Raw genomic sequence first — 15,694 nt, 5'->3', positions numbered from 1 at the left:
GTGTATCTTAATGTTTTTAGCTCCTAATGCTATACACATTTCAGAAGTTTGCACAGTAGTTTCAAATAGATAAAAGGAATGAAATAGATCATAAGCTCTGCTAAAGAAAAACTCTGTGATTTGTAAATGTTTAGCTCAAAAGAAAGTAAAATGGTATTTGCTGTTTTCCAAATTCTTAACATCACTGTCACCACAAACTCATCTTTTTCTGACATACTTAATCCAAACAACCTTTTACCAAATGTCCACAATGCTGCTAAACGTGTTAAAACATAATCTTAGTATAGTATTAAACAAATGTTATCTACAAAACTCTGATTAACCAAAACACACACAGTCATGTTCAATTGTTATATGAACATAATGTGTCTGAAGAGTCAATTTAACGATTCCTTTTGGTTGACTTCTTCTTCTGCACCTCTTTATGCTTCTTTTTTTTTCTCTTACCACCTTCTTTGAATCCTGCTGAGAAAATAGAGGGATTCTAGTTGCTGGTGACCCAAGGTATATCTTGCTCATCACTATCCACCAAAGTATATTGAGTTACATGTTCGGGGCTGTAGGACTTTGGTGAGTAACTGTTGAATAACTTTCTTCCCCAACTGCATTCTTCTGCAAAGCCCTCTTCAACTGCCACACCATTTATAAGGAAGGACTTCAACTCACCATCATTGTCAACTTCTCTTTCTTGATCATTCTCAGTAATTCTCTGTGTATTTGTATTTCTGCTATTACTAACCTTACCTAAAGCTATAACAGATATGTAGTTGCTCATCCCACTATCATCAAATGCCAGGGAGGAGGATGAATGAAGGCCCTCATGGCCCAGTGAACCATATGGTGTGTATACTGTATCATATGAAGAAAATCTTTCAAAAACCGGATATTTACTGGAGGTAGCAAAAAAGGATCTTGTACCTCTGCTTCCGTGGGAGCTTTTTGGACTCTTTAAAAGGTCCTCAAGTGAGTCTTCAAAGAAATGAAATGAAAATGGGTCCCTTTCACCAAAAGTTTCTCTAAAGACAATATCTGGCTTACGGAATGTGAAGCCATATTCAAAATCATCAAAATGAATTCTGCCTCTACCATTTAATCCTTCTTGGCCATATTTATCATAAATGTCCCGTTTTTCATTATTTGATAATACCTCATATGCTTCAGCTACTTTGAATTTTCTCTGAGCTGCTGCTTTATTTTCTGGATTTTTATCAGGGTGCCATTTAAGTGCCACTTTATGATAAGCCTTTTTAATATCCTCAGGTGAAGCATATCTCTGCACTCCTAGAACTTCATAGTAATCCACCATGTTTTAACAGATTGTTGAAAAGGGGTTTTCTGGGTCTGAGTAGGGAGAACCATAGTTTCCTCTCAGCTCAAGCTCTCCTGGCGGTGGTGGTAGAGGCAGTAACCGCAAATAGGCACATTTTTACATTGAAGACAATGTTAGACACTGCTAGGAGACATTAGGACACTGATTATCTGGCAAGCAGAGTTATAAGCTTATGTCAGAGAGGTTTGCATGATGGTGTCATTCTGGGGTTGGGGTAGGGACTAGACCTTCCAAATAGAGCTAGTCTAGAGTCATACCAGATCATCCTCTGGACTATTTCTCCTATATTCTCCTGGAAGCCTCAAACAATGCCTCATAAACTAGTGGGACCTGTTGTTGATGTCCACAGCATGCCCCTTGCATAATATTACCTCTAGGCTACTGAGCCTTAATAACTTATTTCCCAGTTCTGTGTTTCATTTTGAAAAATGAAGAAATCGTGAACTACCTGGAAAAGTATTCAAGTAGATGACATTTTTGTTTATTTCAGACAAGAGGCAATTCAATAGGAAATACAACTCAATTACAGTGTAATAAGGACTGATGGGGGAAGCCCTGGATGCTAAGCAATCATGGGAGACACCTAGCCCAGACTTGGGGTGTTTCAGGGAAGGCTTCCTGAAGTAGAATACACAAGCTTTCTGCATGCCACTATTGAATGATTTGAGATGACAGTGTCTACCAACTTCAAAGTTTACTACTTTAAAACATGTAGTTAAAGATTTTGAAAATTGTACACTTACGTATTCAGTATATAATTACTGAATGCCTACTTTGTGCGAGACACAGTTTTAACCACAGATGTTAATAGTATTAAACAAGAAATTCTGATTTTCATGGTTCACATTATAACGGAATATAAATAAAAAAGAAAACAAAATAATGTGATATGTGCTCCCCCTCAAAAAAAAAAACAAAAAACTGTAGTGTGATTGGGGCAGAGAGCTACTTCAGATTGGTTTTCAATTCTCTACAGTATACCTGTATGTATGAATGGCATACACATGATGCCACTGAAAATAATAATAATATTGAACATTATTTGAGCACCATCTTTAAGTCAAATACTATACCAAGTGACTTACAGTTTCTCATGTAATTGTTAATAGCATTCCAAGAAAATGAATATTTTGTGGCCATAAGAAACCTGAGGTTCTTAAAGGTAAATTTGTCTAAGGCTACCTAGCTTATTAGTGAAAAATCTGATACTTGAACTTGAATGTATCTGATTCTAAATTCTATATTGCATTTCCTGGACCAGGATTTAAGAGTTCAGGTTTTAGACATTCTACAAATATATATTAAGAACCTGTAATACTGATAGGAATTAGAAAACAGAAAATTCCACTCTCGAGGAATTTATATAAGAAACACTGAAAAACTAACTTCAATAGAGTGTTAAGGTATAACAAGGATTTGCTTCTAATTATTCTTCCTCCCTTGATCTCTCACCCCTTCTAGCTGCTCTGCCATTTTCTCTGATCTCTTGACAGTTAAACTTCTCAAAATTATTGTCTCTGCTTGATGTTTCTCCTTTCTTCCATCCTATTTTGTTGGCACACTCCAATCTAGCTTCTAAGACTACTCAGTCTTAGATGTAATTGACATATATGTTTAAGGTGTACAATATAATGATTTGATATATGTATACACTGTAAAATGATTACCAAAAGAAGTTTAGTTATCATCCATTACTTCACAGTTACATTTTTTTTCTTGTGATAAGAACTTTTTTTTCAAGTAAACTCTGCCCAAAACGTGGGGCTTGAACTCACGACCCCGAGATCAAGAGTCTCGTGCTCTACTGATTGAGCCAGCCATGTACCCCATTTTTCTTGTGATAAGAACTTTTAAGATCTTTGTTTTTCAGCAATTTTCAAATATGCAATGAAGAATCGTTAGCTATGGTCACTATGTTGTACGTTACATCCCCCAGAACTTTATAACTGGAAGTTTGTACCTTTTGACCACCTTTACCCATTTTGGCTTCTATCTTTTTATATTCTACTAAAACTGTTCTTGTCCAGGTCTCCAGTGACTTCTATGTTGCCAAATCCAGTAGTTTTCCTTTTGGCCTCCTTGTATTTAGCAGCACTTGACATGGGTGAGCACTTCCCTCTATTAAGACACTTGTTTAACTTCCTAAATACCACATTCCTCTAGTTTCTTCCTTTCTCCTGTGCTTTTCCTTCTCACACTAAAATGTAACTAAACTTGATCTACATAGTCTTGGTAGGTAATATCCAGTCCCAAGGCTTTAGATACCACCGATGTGCTTATGAAATCTTAATTTATATATCTAGCCTGTTATTTTACCCCCTGAACTTCAGATTGACTATTTGTACTCTTTTGGAATATCCAATAAGTATCTCAGTCTTTGCCATTTCGTTTAATGGTGTAATCATTGAAAGCCAGTCGTTCAAGCCAAAAAACCTGAGACAAGCCAAAAAACCTGAGAATCATCTTAATTTCTTTCTTCTTTACTCTCTGCATCTAATCAAAAAGCAGCCTGGTTGCCTTTTGACCTTAAAAATATATCCCAATCTAATCAGTGGGAAATAAAATAATCCCTGCCTTCCAAAAGTTTATAATAGACTGGCAAACTAATTAAGAATTATGTGCAGTGTCATAGGTATTAAAACAGAATTAAGCATGAGAGCATTGAGGAGGGGCATTTGCATCAGAATCCGCAAGGATGGGGAATTATAAGAGAAGGCATCCTAGAGTAAGTGATGTTTGAGCTCACAGAAGCAGGCAAAGGCCATTTTAGACAAGAGAACTGTGTTTTCAAAGGTAAATACTGTTACAGTACAGACTAATTAGCTGGGGCTCTTAAAGTGTGGCTGCAATAATGTTTCTTTGAGGATTATTAGGCGGAGGAATGGATAGGAGCCAGATCATGAAGGGTGCTAAGCTAGGGTTTAAAGTGCATTCTGAAAGGTAGAAAATTCTAGGTATATAGTGTTTGTGTGAGAAGCTGGAAGGTTAAGGACAGATCCTGAATTTAAACCTGAGTTGGGTGACAATACCTTTGAGGACATTGAGGCAAAGGACTAGAGGGGTACTTTGGAAATAGTATAGCTATAGAGGATGAATTAAAGAAGGACAAGATCCAAGAAAGGCACACCAGTTTGGAGACGTAGTAGTCCAGGTGAATTGAGGAGGGTCTATACTAAGGAAATGGCCCTACTTTGAATTGAATTGGATTTTAGAAATAGGACTCAACATTACCAGTTTTGCTACCAACTAATTATGTGTCATTTGGGCAAAAAATCCTGCTTACTTAAATGTAGGTAAAAGTATTGTTTATTTACATCTTTTAGACTTAAGCTTACTGTGCTAGGAAGTGGACCAAAATAGAAGGATTGGGTTTTCTAGTATTATTTCATTTAAACAGAAAAAGAGAATTGGTTAACTTTTTATATTAAGTTATTTTACTGTCAAAGTAAAAGTAAGTAGTGTAGACAATATAGTCCAATGGTTATGGGCTCTATAAATAGATTGTTCAAATCCTAGTTCTGTCTCAGTAATTCTTCATCTTGGGCAAGTTTCTTAACATTCCTGTGTATCTTTTTTTCTCATCTTTAAATGGGCAGTATTGTAGTAACATCTACCTCAAACATACATGCTACTATTTGTTTAAAGAAGGGGATACCAATAAATAGATGTGGTTTCAACAAAAAAAGTGGTAATAGTGGTTGTCTCAAGGAAGGGGTACAGGGTAACTTGGGGAAAGGTGTGGGAGGAAGGCTTTTCCCTGTAAGTTCTATATCTTTTGAACTTTGATCCATATGAACATGTTATCAGTTCAAAAATTAGTTAAAAATTTAGAATTGTACTTACTTCACACAGCTATAAAGATTAAATAAGTTAATACATGTAGAGTACTTAGAATACTTTCTGCAATATCATAAACAGTAAAATGTTAGCTGTTATCATTATTATCAGTGATGCTGGGATTGGGAAGTATTAAATACACTGTGCCTCTACTATTTGTTGTAATAAGGAAAAATGGAGCTTTATGCTATATTCTGTGAGCTTTGATTAGGACAAGAGTTTGCTGGGGCGCCTGGTTGGCTCAGTCGGTTAAGCGTCTGCCTTCGGCTCAGTTTATGATCCCAGGGCCCTGAGATTGAGACCAGCGTCTGGTTCCCTGCTCCGCAGGGGAGTCTGCTTCTCCCTCTTTCTCTGCCCCTCCCCCTGCTGGTGTGTGAGCTCCCTGTCTCTCTCTCTCTCAAATAAATAAAATCTTTTAAAAAAAAGTTTGCTTACAGGTGAAGAAAACTCAGGTAGTTCTAAACTCCTAACTGTCTTCCTTTTCTTCATAACACTCCATCCCAGTCACTCCACCAGCACAGTCTTGTACATGGACAACCCAACCCATTATCATCTCCTCCTTGTGCCTTCTGTGCTTTCAAGAAACAGAAATATCAAGGATCAAATAACTAAAAACCAAAGTGGGCCAAAAGCTACTATGTGTTGGGGAAGGTCATTTCTGCAGGTGTTTGCAAGTAATACTGTAGGGAATCTGATGTTTGGTTGAGGCAGGGGTTGTTCTCAGGATCCCATTATGCTCTTAAAAATTACTGAGCATCCTCACATCCCTCCTCCTCCTGAACTAGAGCTTCTCTCAGTACGGAGATAGCATTTTAGTGCAGTGTTTTCCAATGGCAAGTTGTAATCTTAGTAGGTCATGGTATTAGTTTCCTGAGGCTGCCATAACAAATCACCACAAACATGGTGGCTTAAAATAATAGAATTCTCTCACAGCTCTGGAGGCCAGAGGTCTGAAATCAAGTGTCAGTAGGGCTGTCTTCCTTCCAAAGGCTCTAGGAAAGAATCTGCTCTTTACCTTTTCAGCTTCTGGTGGCTGTAGGTGTTCTTTGGCTTGTGGCCACATCACTCTAATCTCTGCCTCCATGGTCCCATTACTTCCTCCTCTTCTGTTTTATCGTCTGTCTGAAATCTCTCTCTGCATTTCTCTTATAAGAGCACTTGTCATTGAATTGAGGACCTACCCAGGTGATAAAGAAGGATCTCCTCATTTCAAGATCCTTAATTACATCTGCAAAGACACCTTTTCCAAGTAAATTAACAGGTTCTGGGGATTAAGACACGGACATATCTTTTGGGGGCCACCATTCGAGAAATTGCAGTAATAAAATCATTGTAGTGTACTGAGAAACTTTTTAATGGAATAGGGCAGACAAATATCAGTCATAGAAAGAATAATATTTAGTGAAATTTTTCTTAAAGATTTTATGTATTTATTTGAGAGAGAGAGAGCGTGGGCAGAAGCAGAGGGAGAGGGACAAATCGACTCCACGCCAAGCATGGGGCTCAATGCAGGGCTCCATCCCATGACCCCAAGATCACGACCTGAGCTGAAATCGAGTCAGACACTCAGCTGACTGAGCCACCCAGGCGCCCCTAGTGAAATTTTTATATGTATCATATTTATATGTCTGTGTATACTAGGTTACCATGTAAAATATATTCTTACTGTGGATCTTGGTTTTAAAAGGTTGAAATCCACTATCTACTATAACTGCATTATTTCACAGGTAAAAAAATAGCGTAAAGGAATTATGTAACATGTCAAGATCACATAGATCATAGAATTGGCACTTTTTTCTACTATACCATTGCTAGCTTTAACTCTGTCTTAGATTGCCTTTCAGAATGCATACTTATTTCCTTCATTTGTCTCTAAACTCATCTTTTTTACCTCTTATTATGAAAACATCAAACATATAAGTAGATGGAGTAGTATATAATGGACTCCCATGTACCCATCACCCAGCTTCAACAGTTGCCAACTCATGGCCAGTCTTCTTTCATCCAAAACCCCTTTCATCCTCTCCCCAACCCACCCCACTCCTGTGTTATTTTGAGACAAATCCCAGATTGTATCACTTCATCAGTAAATATTTCAGTTTATATCTCTAAAAGGTAAGGTTCTTCCTTTTTAACATAACCACAGGGGTGCCTCGATGGCTCAGTCAGTTAAGCATCTGCCTTTGGCTCAGGTCGTGATCCTGGGGTCCTGGGATCAAGCCCCACATGGGGGGCTGTTCTGTTCAGTGGGGAGCCTGTTTCTCCCTCTCTGCTGCTCCCCCTGCTTGTACACCCCCCCACAAATAAATAAATAATTTTTAAAAATAACATAACCACAACACTATTATCACACCTTAAAGAAGTAAACATTACTTCCCAAATACCATCAAATATGCAATTATTCAAATTTCCAATTTTTTCATAAATATAATAAACAGCATGAGTGGATACTTGTTTTACAATTTGTTGCTTGAATCAGGATCCATATAAGGTTCACATAATTATAATTGATAATAATTTTTAAGATTTTTTTTTTTTAACCTACAAATTCCTCTTTCCATCTCTTAGCAGCCCTACCTGCCATAAAATTTATGTGGAAGAAACAGAGTTGTTTGTCCTGTAGTGTTCCCACGTTAGGACTTTGTTGATTGTGTTCCTATGTTGTCCTCCAGCTAGTTCCTCCGTCCTCTGTATTTCTGTAAATCACTTGCCTCATCTTTGTTAAGCTTTCGATATATATAGACTGGGCATATTCCCTAATATGTATTCTGTACATTTTCTAAAGCTAGATTCCAGGAAATACTTGTTTTTCCTATTCTCATTTTTCACTGTTCTTAACTATTTTCATACTGCCCAGAAACCTTTACCATTTTGTCTTTCTAATCATCCAAGAAGCTATAATTTTTTTCAGTAATCCTCTGTAAATTTAATTCAGAGTTAACATTTAAGACTCCTCACTCACCAAATGTATACACCTCATTCATACTACATAGTCCCTACAAAAACCTTTAACTTGATCCAGACATCACATCCTCCTGTTGTAGTGATTGTACGTTCACGAGGAGATTGTATAGTAGTGACTGTGTTGTTGGGATCAGCAGAGAACACCTACTGAGCAACAGGGTGGAGGGATAAGAGCAAAGATTTTGGAGTTTAATAAACCTAGGTTTGGGGGGGCCTGGGTGGCTCAGTCACTTAAGCGTCTGCCTTCAGCTCAGGTCATGTTTCCCGGTCCTGGGATCAAGCCCGGCCTAGGGCTCCCTGCTCAGTGAGGAGTCTCCTTCTCCCTCTGCCCCTCCCACTGCTGGTGCATGCTTTGTCCCTCTCTCAAATAAATAAAGTCTAAAATAACAACAACCAAAAAAACCCTAGGTTTGAACTCCAGCTTCCCCAGTAATGTGTAACATGGCACAAATTCTTTGAATCCAGTTCCTTATTTGTAAAAAAGCCATGATGATGGCAGTTAAAATCCTAATTCCGTAATTTGGTATACATATAAAGCCTTTCCCAGTCTTCTAATCTTTTCATCTTCCTCCAGCAACACTGACCTGAAACTCTTTTCCCTGCTACACACACACACACACACACAGTGCCTTCTATGCCTTCCCTTTCTTAATCTCATTCATAACACCTTCCAGACCCATTTGTCTTTCAATTGACTGATTTTTTAAAAAAGATTTTATCTTTAAGTAATCTCTACACCCAACATGGGGCTCTTAACTTACAATGTTGAGTTGCATGCTCTCCCAACTGAGCCAGCCAGATGCCCTTCACTTGAGTAATTCTTATTCAGGGTAGGCATCCCCTGCTTCTACGGTCCCACGCCAGCACCTTTTGTGTGCTTCTCTGTGTTCCCCAGAGCACTGTGTGCTTATCTTTGTCTTTGTACCCATCCCGCAACATTGTATTAGTCTCTGCCCTCAAAAAAACCTTGTGAATGAATCCACCCTGGTGTTCACCATGTCATGTTATAATGTCATTTTGTTTTACCTCCAGTAGACTGTATATTCTTTGAAGACCACAGCACATAGTCCTCCTGCTCATGTCTTTTTCTAGCATGTGTTCCAGTCACATGCTTAAATCTTGTTGAATGAATGCTAATAATAGTGTTTGTTGTATATCATGATTAAGCATTTTTCAGACATGATTTAATCTAGTTCTAACATTTCCAAGGTTAAATGAGATAGCATGTGCATATTTTCTCATACTTCACATATTCTCAATAAGAATGTTAATTCTCTTTTTCTGAATTTTATTTTTTATTTTTATTTTTTTAAAGATTTTACTTATTTATTTGACAGAGAGAGAGACAGCAAGAGAGGAAACACAAGCAGGGGGAGCGGGAGAGGGAGAAGCAGGCTTCCCGCTGAGCAGGGAGCCCGATGCAGGGCTCAATCCCAGGACTCTGGGACCATGACCTGAGCCGAAGGCGGATGCTTAACAACTGAGCCACCCAGGTGTCCCTCTTTTTCTGAATTTTAGGACACAGCTTCACACAACCTCTGTGAAATACCCTTACCCCTTCCTTGCTGCTGTTTGTTGCCTTCCTTCTGTTCCCATAGCTCCTTATTCATACCATAGTCATACTCTATGTGTATGTACCTCTATTATGCTGCAGTAGACTGAGGTTGCTAAGAGTAAAAATTATCTCATTTTTGTATTCCTAGGGCCCAACACAGGCCCTGACTGGCACAGAGGAAGGGCAATAAAAATATTGAAGGAGATCCTAACTTGCATTTTTCTAAAGCATCCATCTGCTGGAGATAGATCAGTGTATACATACTGTGAGGATTTTCTGCATTATTGTTCCATTTCACTTTATTTTTCCTTCAGGATGCTTGTCATGTTCTCAGCGAAGCTACTCCCTCCAGCCCATCCCAGAGAGGAGAATTCCAAACCGGTACTTAGGCCAGCCCAGCCCCTTTACACACCCACACCTCCTCAGACCAGGTAAGCCCTTTTAACTATAATAACTGTCTCTCTCTTTAGATGCTTTACTTAGAACTATGCTATCCAATAGAATTTTTTTGATGATGTAAGTGTTCTAGATCTGTGCTGCCCAATACAGTAGCCACCAGCCACAAGTGGTTATTGCATACTTACAATGTTGCTAGTACAACTGAAGAACTTAATGTTTTATTTTATTTTATTTTTTAGCTAACTAAATTTTAAACTTAAAAAGGTACATGTGGCTAATGGTACTGTGTCGATGGCACTATCTAGAGCAATAAATACAATAAGTCTTGCAATTCAGAATTATCAATGAAAAGTATGTATTTCAGGATATTTTAAAAGAAAAGTTACATTACTTTCTAAGACATAGTTGCTAGGTCAGTCAAACGATTGATTCCCTGTAAAGTGCTATGTTAAAGACACTTTAGGAAACATGTTTTTCTTGGGGCACCCAGCTGGCTCACTCAGTGGAGCATTAGACTCATGATGTCAGGGTTGTGGGTTCAAGCCCCGTGTTGGGCATGGAGCCTACTCAAAAAAAAAGAAAACATGTTTTTCTTGAGAGTACTAAATGCTCACTTCATTTAACAAAAATATTGCTAGGTAGATTACATTAGATTTCCAGATTTGATTTTCACAGCTTTGAGAGGTGATAACAATGATAAAAAGGCAGTTAAAGGGTGAACTGTGGTAAATGAATACCATTCCAAAGAGGTAGGTAGGGCAAAACCAAATGCTTTGTAGAAAAAGCAGTCAGATTTTCAAGGGAAATTAATTGTTGCTTCTGCCAAGGGAAGTTAAATCTGTATTTACTATGTAAGTATATGGACTAATAATCTAAATTGCCTTTAGAAATACGTTACTCTTTCACTATCTCCACTCAGTGAATGATACCAGTGTGTCTCTCAGTGAGGGCTTCCTTTTGCTGATTCTTCATCAGACTGGAATTCCTGCTGGGAAATCGGCTGAGATTCAGGAAATGCAGCTCACCACTGAAATACACAAGAAATCAGAGTTTTTCAAAGCTGTAAGGTAAGCTTACTAGCATTCCAGTTAGTATTAATTTAAGTATTTCTCTAACCTATCAACCTACCTATAGCCTCATTTAAAAAAAAAAAAGTTGAATTGACATTGAGTTTTACCAGCTTTGAAAATTACTGATTTCTCGTGGTGAGATATTTTTACATGGTGAGCTGCATTTTCTAGGCCTTGAAACTAGTAATCATATTGTCGAGGTGATGGCCTCTATCTAAACTGTTCTCTGTGTGTATTACGTGCATAACTGTATAAAAAATGCTTGTAAACAAATGATACATATTCATAAATGTATTATGTTCATATCAGCTGTGGGGGGGAAAGAGATGTCTGTCTTAATTTTTACTCTTCTGGACATAGGGTTTTAGACATTGGGGTAAGAGGGGTTAGAAGTAGATGGAATTTTTTTTTTACTTTGAATTTTATTGTTATGTTAATCACCATACATTACATCATTAGTTTTTGATGTAGTGTTCCATGATTCATTGTTTGTTTGTGCATAACACCCAGTGCTCCACACAGAACGTGCCCTCTTTAATACCCATCACCGGGTTAACCCATCCTCCCACCCCCTTCCCCTCTAGGACCCTCAGTTTGTTTTTCAGAGTCCATCTCTCATGGTTCGTCTCCCCCTCCGATTAACTCCCCTTCATTCTTCCCCTCCTGCTATCTTCTTCTTTTTTTTTTCTTAACATATATTGCATTATTTGTTTCAGAGGTACAGATCTGTGATTCATCAGTCTTGCACAATTCACAGCACTCACCATAGCACATACCCTCCCCAATGTCTATCACCCAGCCACCCCGTCCCTCCCACCCCCCACCAATCCAGCAACTCTCAGTTTGTTTCCTGAGATTAAGAATTCCTCATATCAGTGAGGTCATATAATACATGTCTTTCTCTGATTGACTTATTTCACCAGAAGTAGATGGAATTTTAAAACAGAATCATCAGTGTTAAAGAAAGCAGGTATACAGTTTTTGCCTTATGTAAGTATCCAAAGTATTAATCAATTGTCTTTCTCTAGGTAGACATGGAAGTGTTAAAATGATTATGGAGTGGAGAAAGAGTAAATTATTGAGAAAAAATAAAAGGCATGTAATATTTTTTTAAAAGTTTCCTTCACAGAGGCAGTCAGTTGCTTAGTTTGGAGTATGAAATTATATCATCTGTTACTTGGTTTTCTTCAAAAAATTTCATGTTTGGCATAGCTGTTTTCCCAGTACTTGGAAGTACTTAAAACTTTTGGGAAATACCTCAATCCTTTCTCTAATTATTACACAAGGTCCATATGTATTAAAGAAATACTAGAGAATACAGGTAAAAATATTTTTTAAAAAAATTACTCATAATTCCACTGCTCATGGAAAATCACTGTTGAGATTTTGGTATATGTATCTTTCTAGACTTATTTTTTATATAGAAGTATGTGTGTCTGTGTGTGTGTGTATACACATGTGTATACTTTGTATACCAATCAGTTATTTCCTAAAAATAAATTCTTAGAAATGAAATTACTGGGGTTCAGCTCTTTCTGAATTCTGGGGAGCTATTTCCTCTCGATTTCTCCTGGCCATATCCATCCAAGTTTCCTGAAGCAACAGTAACCTGGAAAATACTCAGCAGAGTGGCTTAGAGATAAAGGAATTCTAACCGTGCTACTACTGCTTGAGATGGAAATAAAAAATCAGACTGACTCCCCCCAAGGTCTCCTAGAGATTTCTAAAACTTATTTCCTTAAAGTGTGTATGTATGTATTTATTTTAAAGTAATCTCTAGGCCCAACATGGGGCTTGAACTCGCAACCCCAAAATCAAGGTCACATGCTGTACTGCCTGAGCCAGCAAGGCACCCCCCATTTCTTCTTTTTTAACATTGCCATACCGGTGCTAAGGACTGTATTTGTAGAGACAGAAAATGTCAGTTCATCCTCCTTGATCACTGATATGCCTGCCACTTACCCCCCCAGCAGGAAAAAGTGATTCCATGCAGGAAGGCAAGTGGCATTCTGAGCTATATAGTGTGAATCTACTTTTCTTTTTTTAAAGATTTTATTTATTTATCTGATAGAGAGAGATAGGGAGAGCAGGAACACAAGCAGGGGGAGTGGGAGAGAGAGAAACAGGCTTTCCACCAAGCAAGGAGCCCGATGTGGGGCTTGATCCCAGGACCCTGGGATCACGACCCAAGCCGAAGGCAGACGCTTAACAACTGAAACACCCAGGTGCCCCATGAATCTACTTTTTATAATATCTGTGCAGATGGATACTTACATAGTTCCCGGACATTGCCACAGGAGTAATGCTGTCATTAACAGAACAGCAAGGTGTTCAACTCACATAAACACTGCAACTTATCAGAGAATAGGAAGAACTACTGCCTAATGAAGCATTATTTCCAAGAACCTATATTTCTAACAGTGTTACATTCCTGGACACAATTAATTTTGGAATATGTGATATAGTTTATAGCGCTTTAAGAAAGAGAGTTGGGCTTGTGAGAATGACTTGTCCAACATACCCAGAACCACTTGTTTTTCTTTCAACTACAATATTAAAGAGATTCATTGGGAAGTATTCAGATTATAGCTGTGTGGCCCTACAATATGAGGGAATGCTTTTACCATTTAGCTGTTTGTCCCTTATCATCAAATATAATGGCTGAGGCTCTACAGTTACTGTCAAGTATAATATTTAAAATGATGAAAAGGTTGGTTCTAGAGTGGGTGCTAGATAATAATTCCTGAATCTTCTTCCCTTAGAAGTGTCAAAACCGGGCACCTGGGTGGCTCAGTTGGTTAAGTGACTGCCTTCAGCTCAGGTCATGATCCTGGAGTCCTGGGATCGAGTCCCACATTGGGCTCCCTGCTCAGCAGGGAGTCTGCTTCTCCCTCTGACCCTCTTCCCTCTCGTGCTTTCTATCTCTCATTCTCTCTCTCTCAAATAAATAAATAAAATCTTAAAAAAAAGAAGTGTCAAAACCACTTTGACATCTTTCAGTCATAGTTTAGTTGTAGTTCTGCCTTGAGCAAGGGGTGTATTTTTTTTTTTTAAGTTTTGTTAAAATGGTTGACTTCGGTATCTAAAAGATCAAGATTTATTTTGGTGGGGTAAGATTTTTATACTATATAAAAGATTAAAATATATGTCCAAGAAATGACAGAAATTCCAGGTGGTCTGAATCTGCCTAGACTGCTGGGTGAGCTTTTTAAAAATACATACATGCCATGATCCTATAGACTTACTGAATCAGAATCTCAAGGGAAGGGCTTAGGCCATATGTTTTGAAGAGCTCCCTAGGTGTTTCTGATGCACACCACTTGCCTAATGGGTACTCATTCATGTGGGTGCATGAGATGCCTAAAACCAGATCTTTGGCCACAGGTCACATTTTGAAGCAGAGTGTGCCTTCCCCACACCTCTCTTACATCCTTATCCCCAAACACTCAGTTCTTAAACTCATTCATAGCTTTATCATCACCACCATCACAGAGTTTACTGAATGATGACTTTACATTTATGTAGCCGTTTCAAAACACTTTTTATAGATTACACCTGATGAGCAGAATAGTAGTATAAAAATGTTTTATATTCTAGAGGGGCACCTGGGTGGCTCAGTTGGTTAAGCGTCTGCCTTCAGCTCAGGTCATGATCCCAGTGTCCTGGGATTGAGCCCCACATTGGGCTCCCTGGTAGGTGTGGAGTCTGCTTCTCTGTCTGCCTCTGCCCCTACCCCTGCTCGTGTTCCCTCGCTCTCTCTTTTTCTTTCTCAAATAAATAAAATCTTAAAAAAAAAGTTTTGGGACGCCTGGGTGACTGAGTTGGTTAAGCCTCTGCCTTCATCTCAGGTCATGATCCTCGGGTCCTGGGATGGAGCCCTGCATCGAGGTCCCTGCTCTGCAGGGATTTTGCTTCTCCCTCTGCCTGCTGCTCCCCCTGCTTGTGTTCTTGATCTTTCTCTCTCTCTCAAGTAAATAAATAAAATCTTTAAAAAAAGTTTTGCATTCTATGGATTTTAAATTTAAGTTCAGGGTCTAATTTTTTTAATAGATATTTCACCATGAAGTCTACCTGTGTTGTTGTTTTTTTTAAAGATTTATTTATTTGAGAGAGAATGCACACGTATGAGCTGGGGGAGAGGGGCAGAGGGAGAGAATCTTCAAGCTTACTCCCCACTGAGCGCAAAGCCCAAGGGGGACGGGTGCTCGATCTCACAACCCATGAGATCATGACCTGAGCTGAAACCAAGAGTCAGAGGCTTAATTGACTGAGCCACCCAGGCGCCCCTACCTCTTTTTGAATAAAGTAATATATTTTCTTTTCTCACTTCCTTTGTACCTATGGAATTTTTTAAATGACCACATTATTTGTATTGATTGTGCATTTTCCTCTTGTCTTCATTTTCTGAAATAGATTTTAATGCAGAATAAAGACTGGAGTGGTTACATATATAAATTTACAGGTGACTAAACCTATATATTTAGCCTATATGTATGGTGTTTGTTGATTACTCATTTCAAGTTACCATTATACTGATAA

The 15,694-nt window shown here is 38.4% G+C and overlaps 2 protein-coding genes across 6 annotated transcripts in view; one reads left to right on the top strand and one right to left on the bottom strand.

Annotated features, from left to right (window-relative positions):
- Positions 1 to 15,694, top strand: part of XPNPEP3 (X-prolyl aminopeptidase 3) — a 76,936-nt gene that overhangs the window by 6,352 nt on the left and 54,890 nt on the right. For 4 of the 5 annotated variants that reach the window (XR_003519669.2, XM_035721955.1, XM_035721954.1 and 1 more), the window contains exon 2: positions 10,001 to 10,117. Coding sequence is in view for 3 of the 5 variants with exons in the window: in XM_035721955.1 (XP_035577848.1) it covers positions 10,001 to 10,117 (117 nt within the window). In the remaining 2 variants the exon portion in view is untranslated. Of the gene's footprint in view, positions 1 to 10,000; positions 10,118 to 11,004; positions 11,153 to 15,694 lie in introns of all 5 variants that reach the window. The other variant, XM_027591961.2, reaches the window with a different exon arrangement.
- On the bottom strand, positions 485 to 1,306 carry DNAJB7 (DnaJ heat shock protein family (Hsp40) member B7). Its single transcript, XM_027591964.1, has one exon. It carries the CDS (start codon positions 1,304 to 1,306, stop codon positions 485 to 487), a length of 822 nt encoding a protein of 273 aa, XP_027447765.1.

The sequence above is a fragment of the Zalophus californianus genome, chromosome 9 (assembly GCF_009762305.2).
Source record: "Zalophus californianus isolate mZalCal1 chromosome 9, mZalCal1.pri.v2, whole genome shotgun sequence".
Lineage (NCBI taxonomy): Eukaryota > Metazoa > Chordata > Mammalia > Carnivora > Otariidae > Zalophus > Zalophus californianus.
This window is presented reverse-complemented; position numbering and strand designations above follow the sequence as displayed.

What these genes read in the sequence shown, in the direction of transcription:
- DNAJB7 (XM_027591964.1), bottom strand. Translation starts at nt 1,306, where the DNA reads ATGGTGGATTACTATGAAGTTCTAGGAGTGCAGAGATATGCTTCACCT.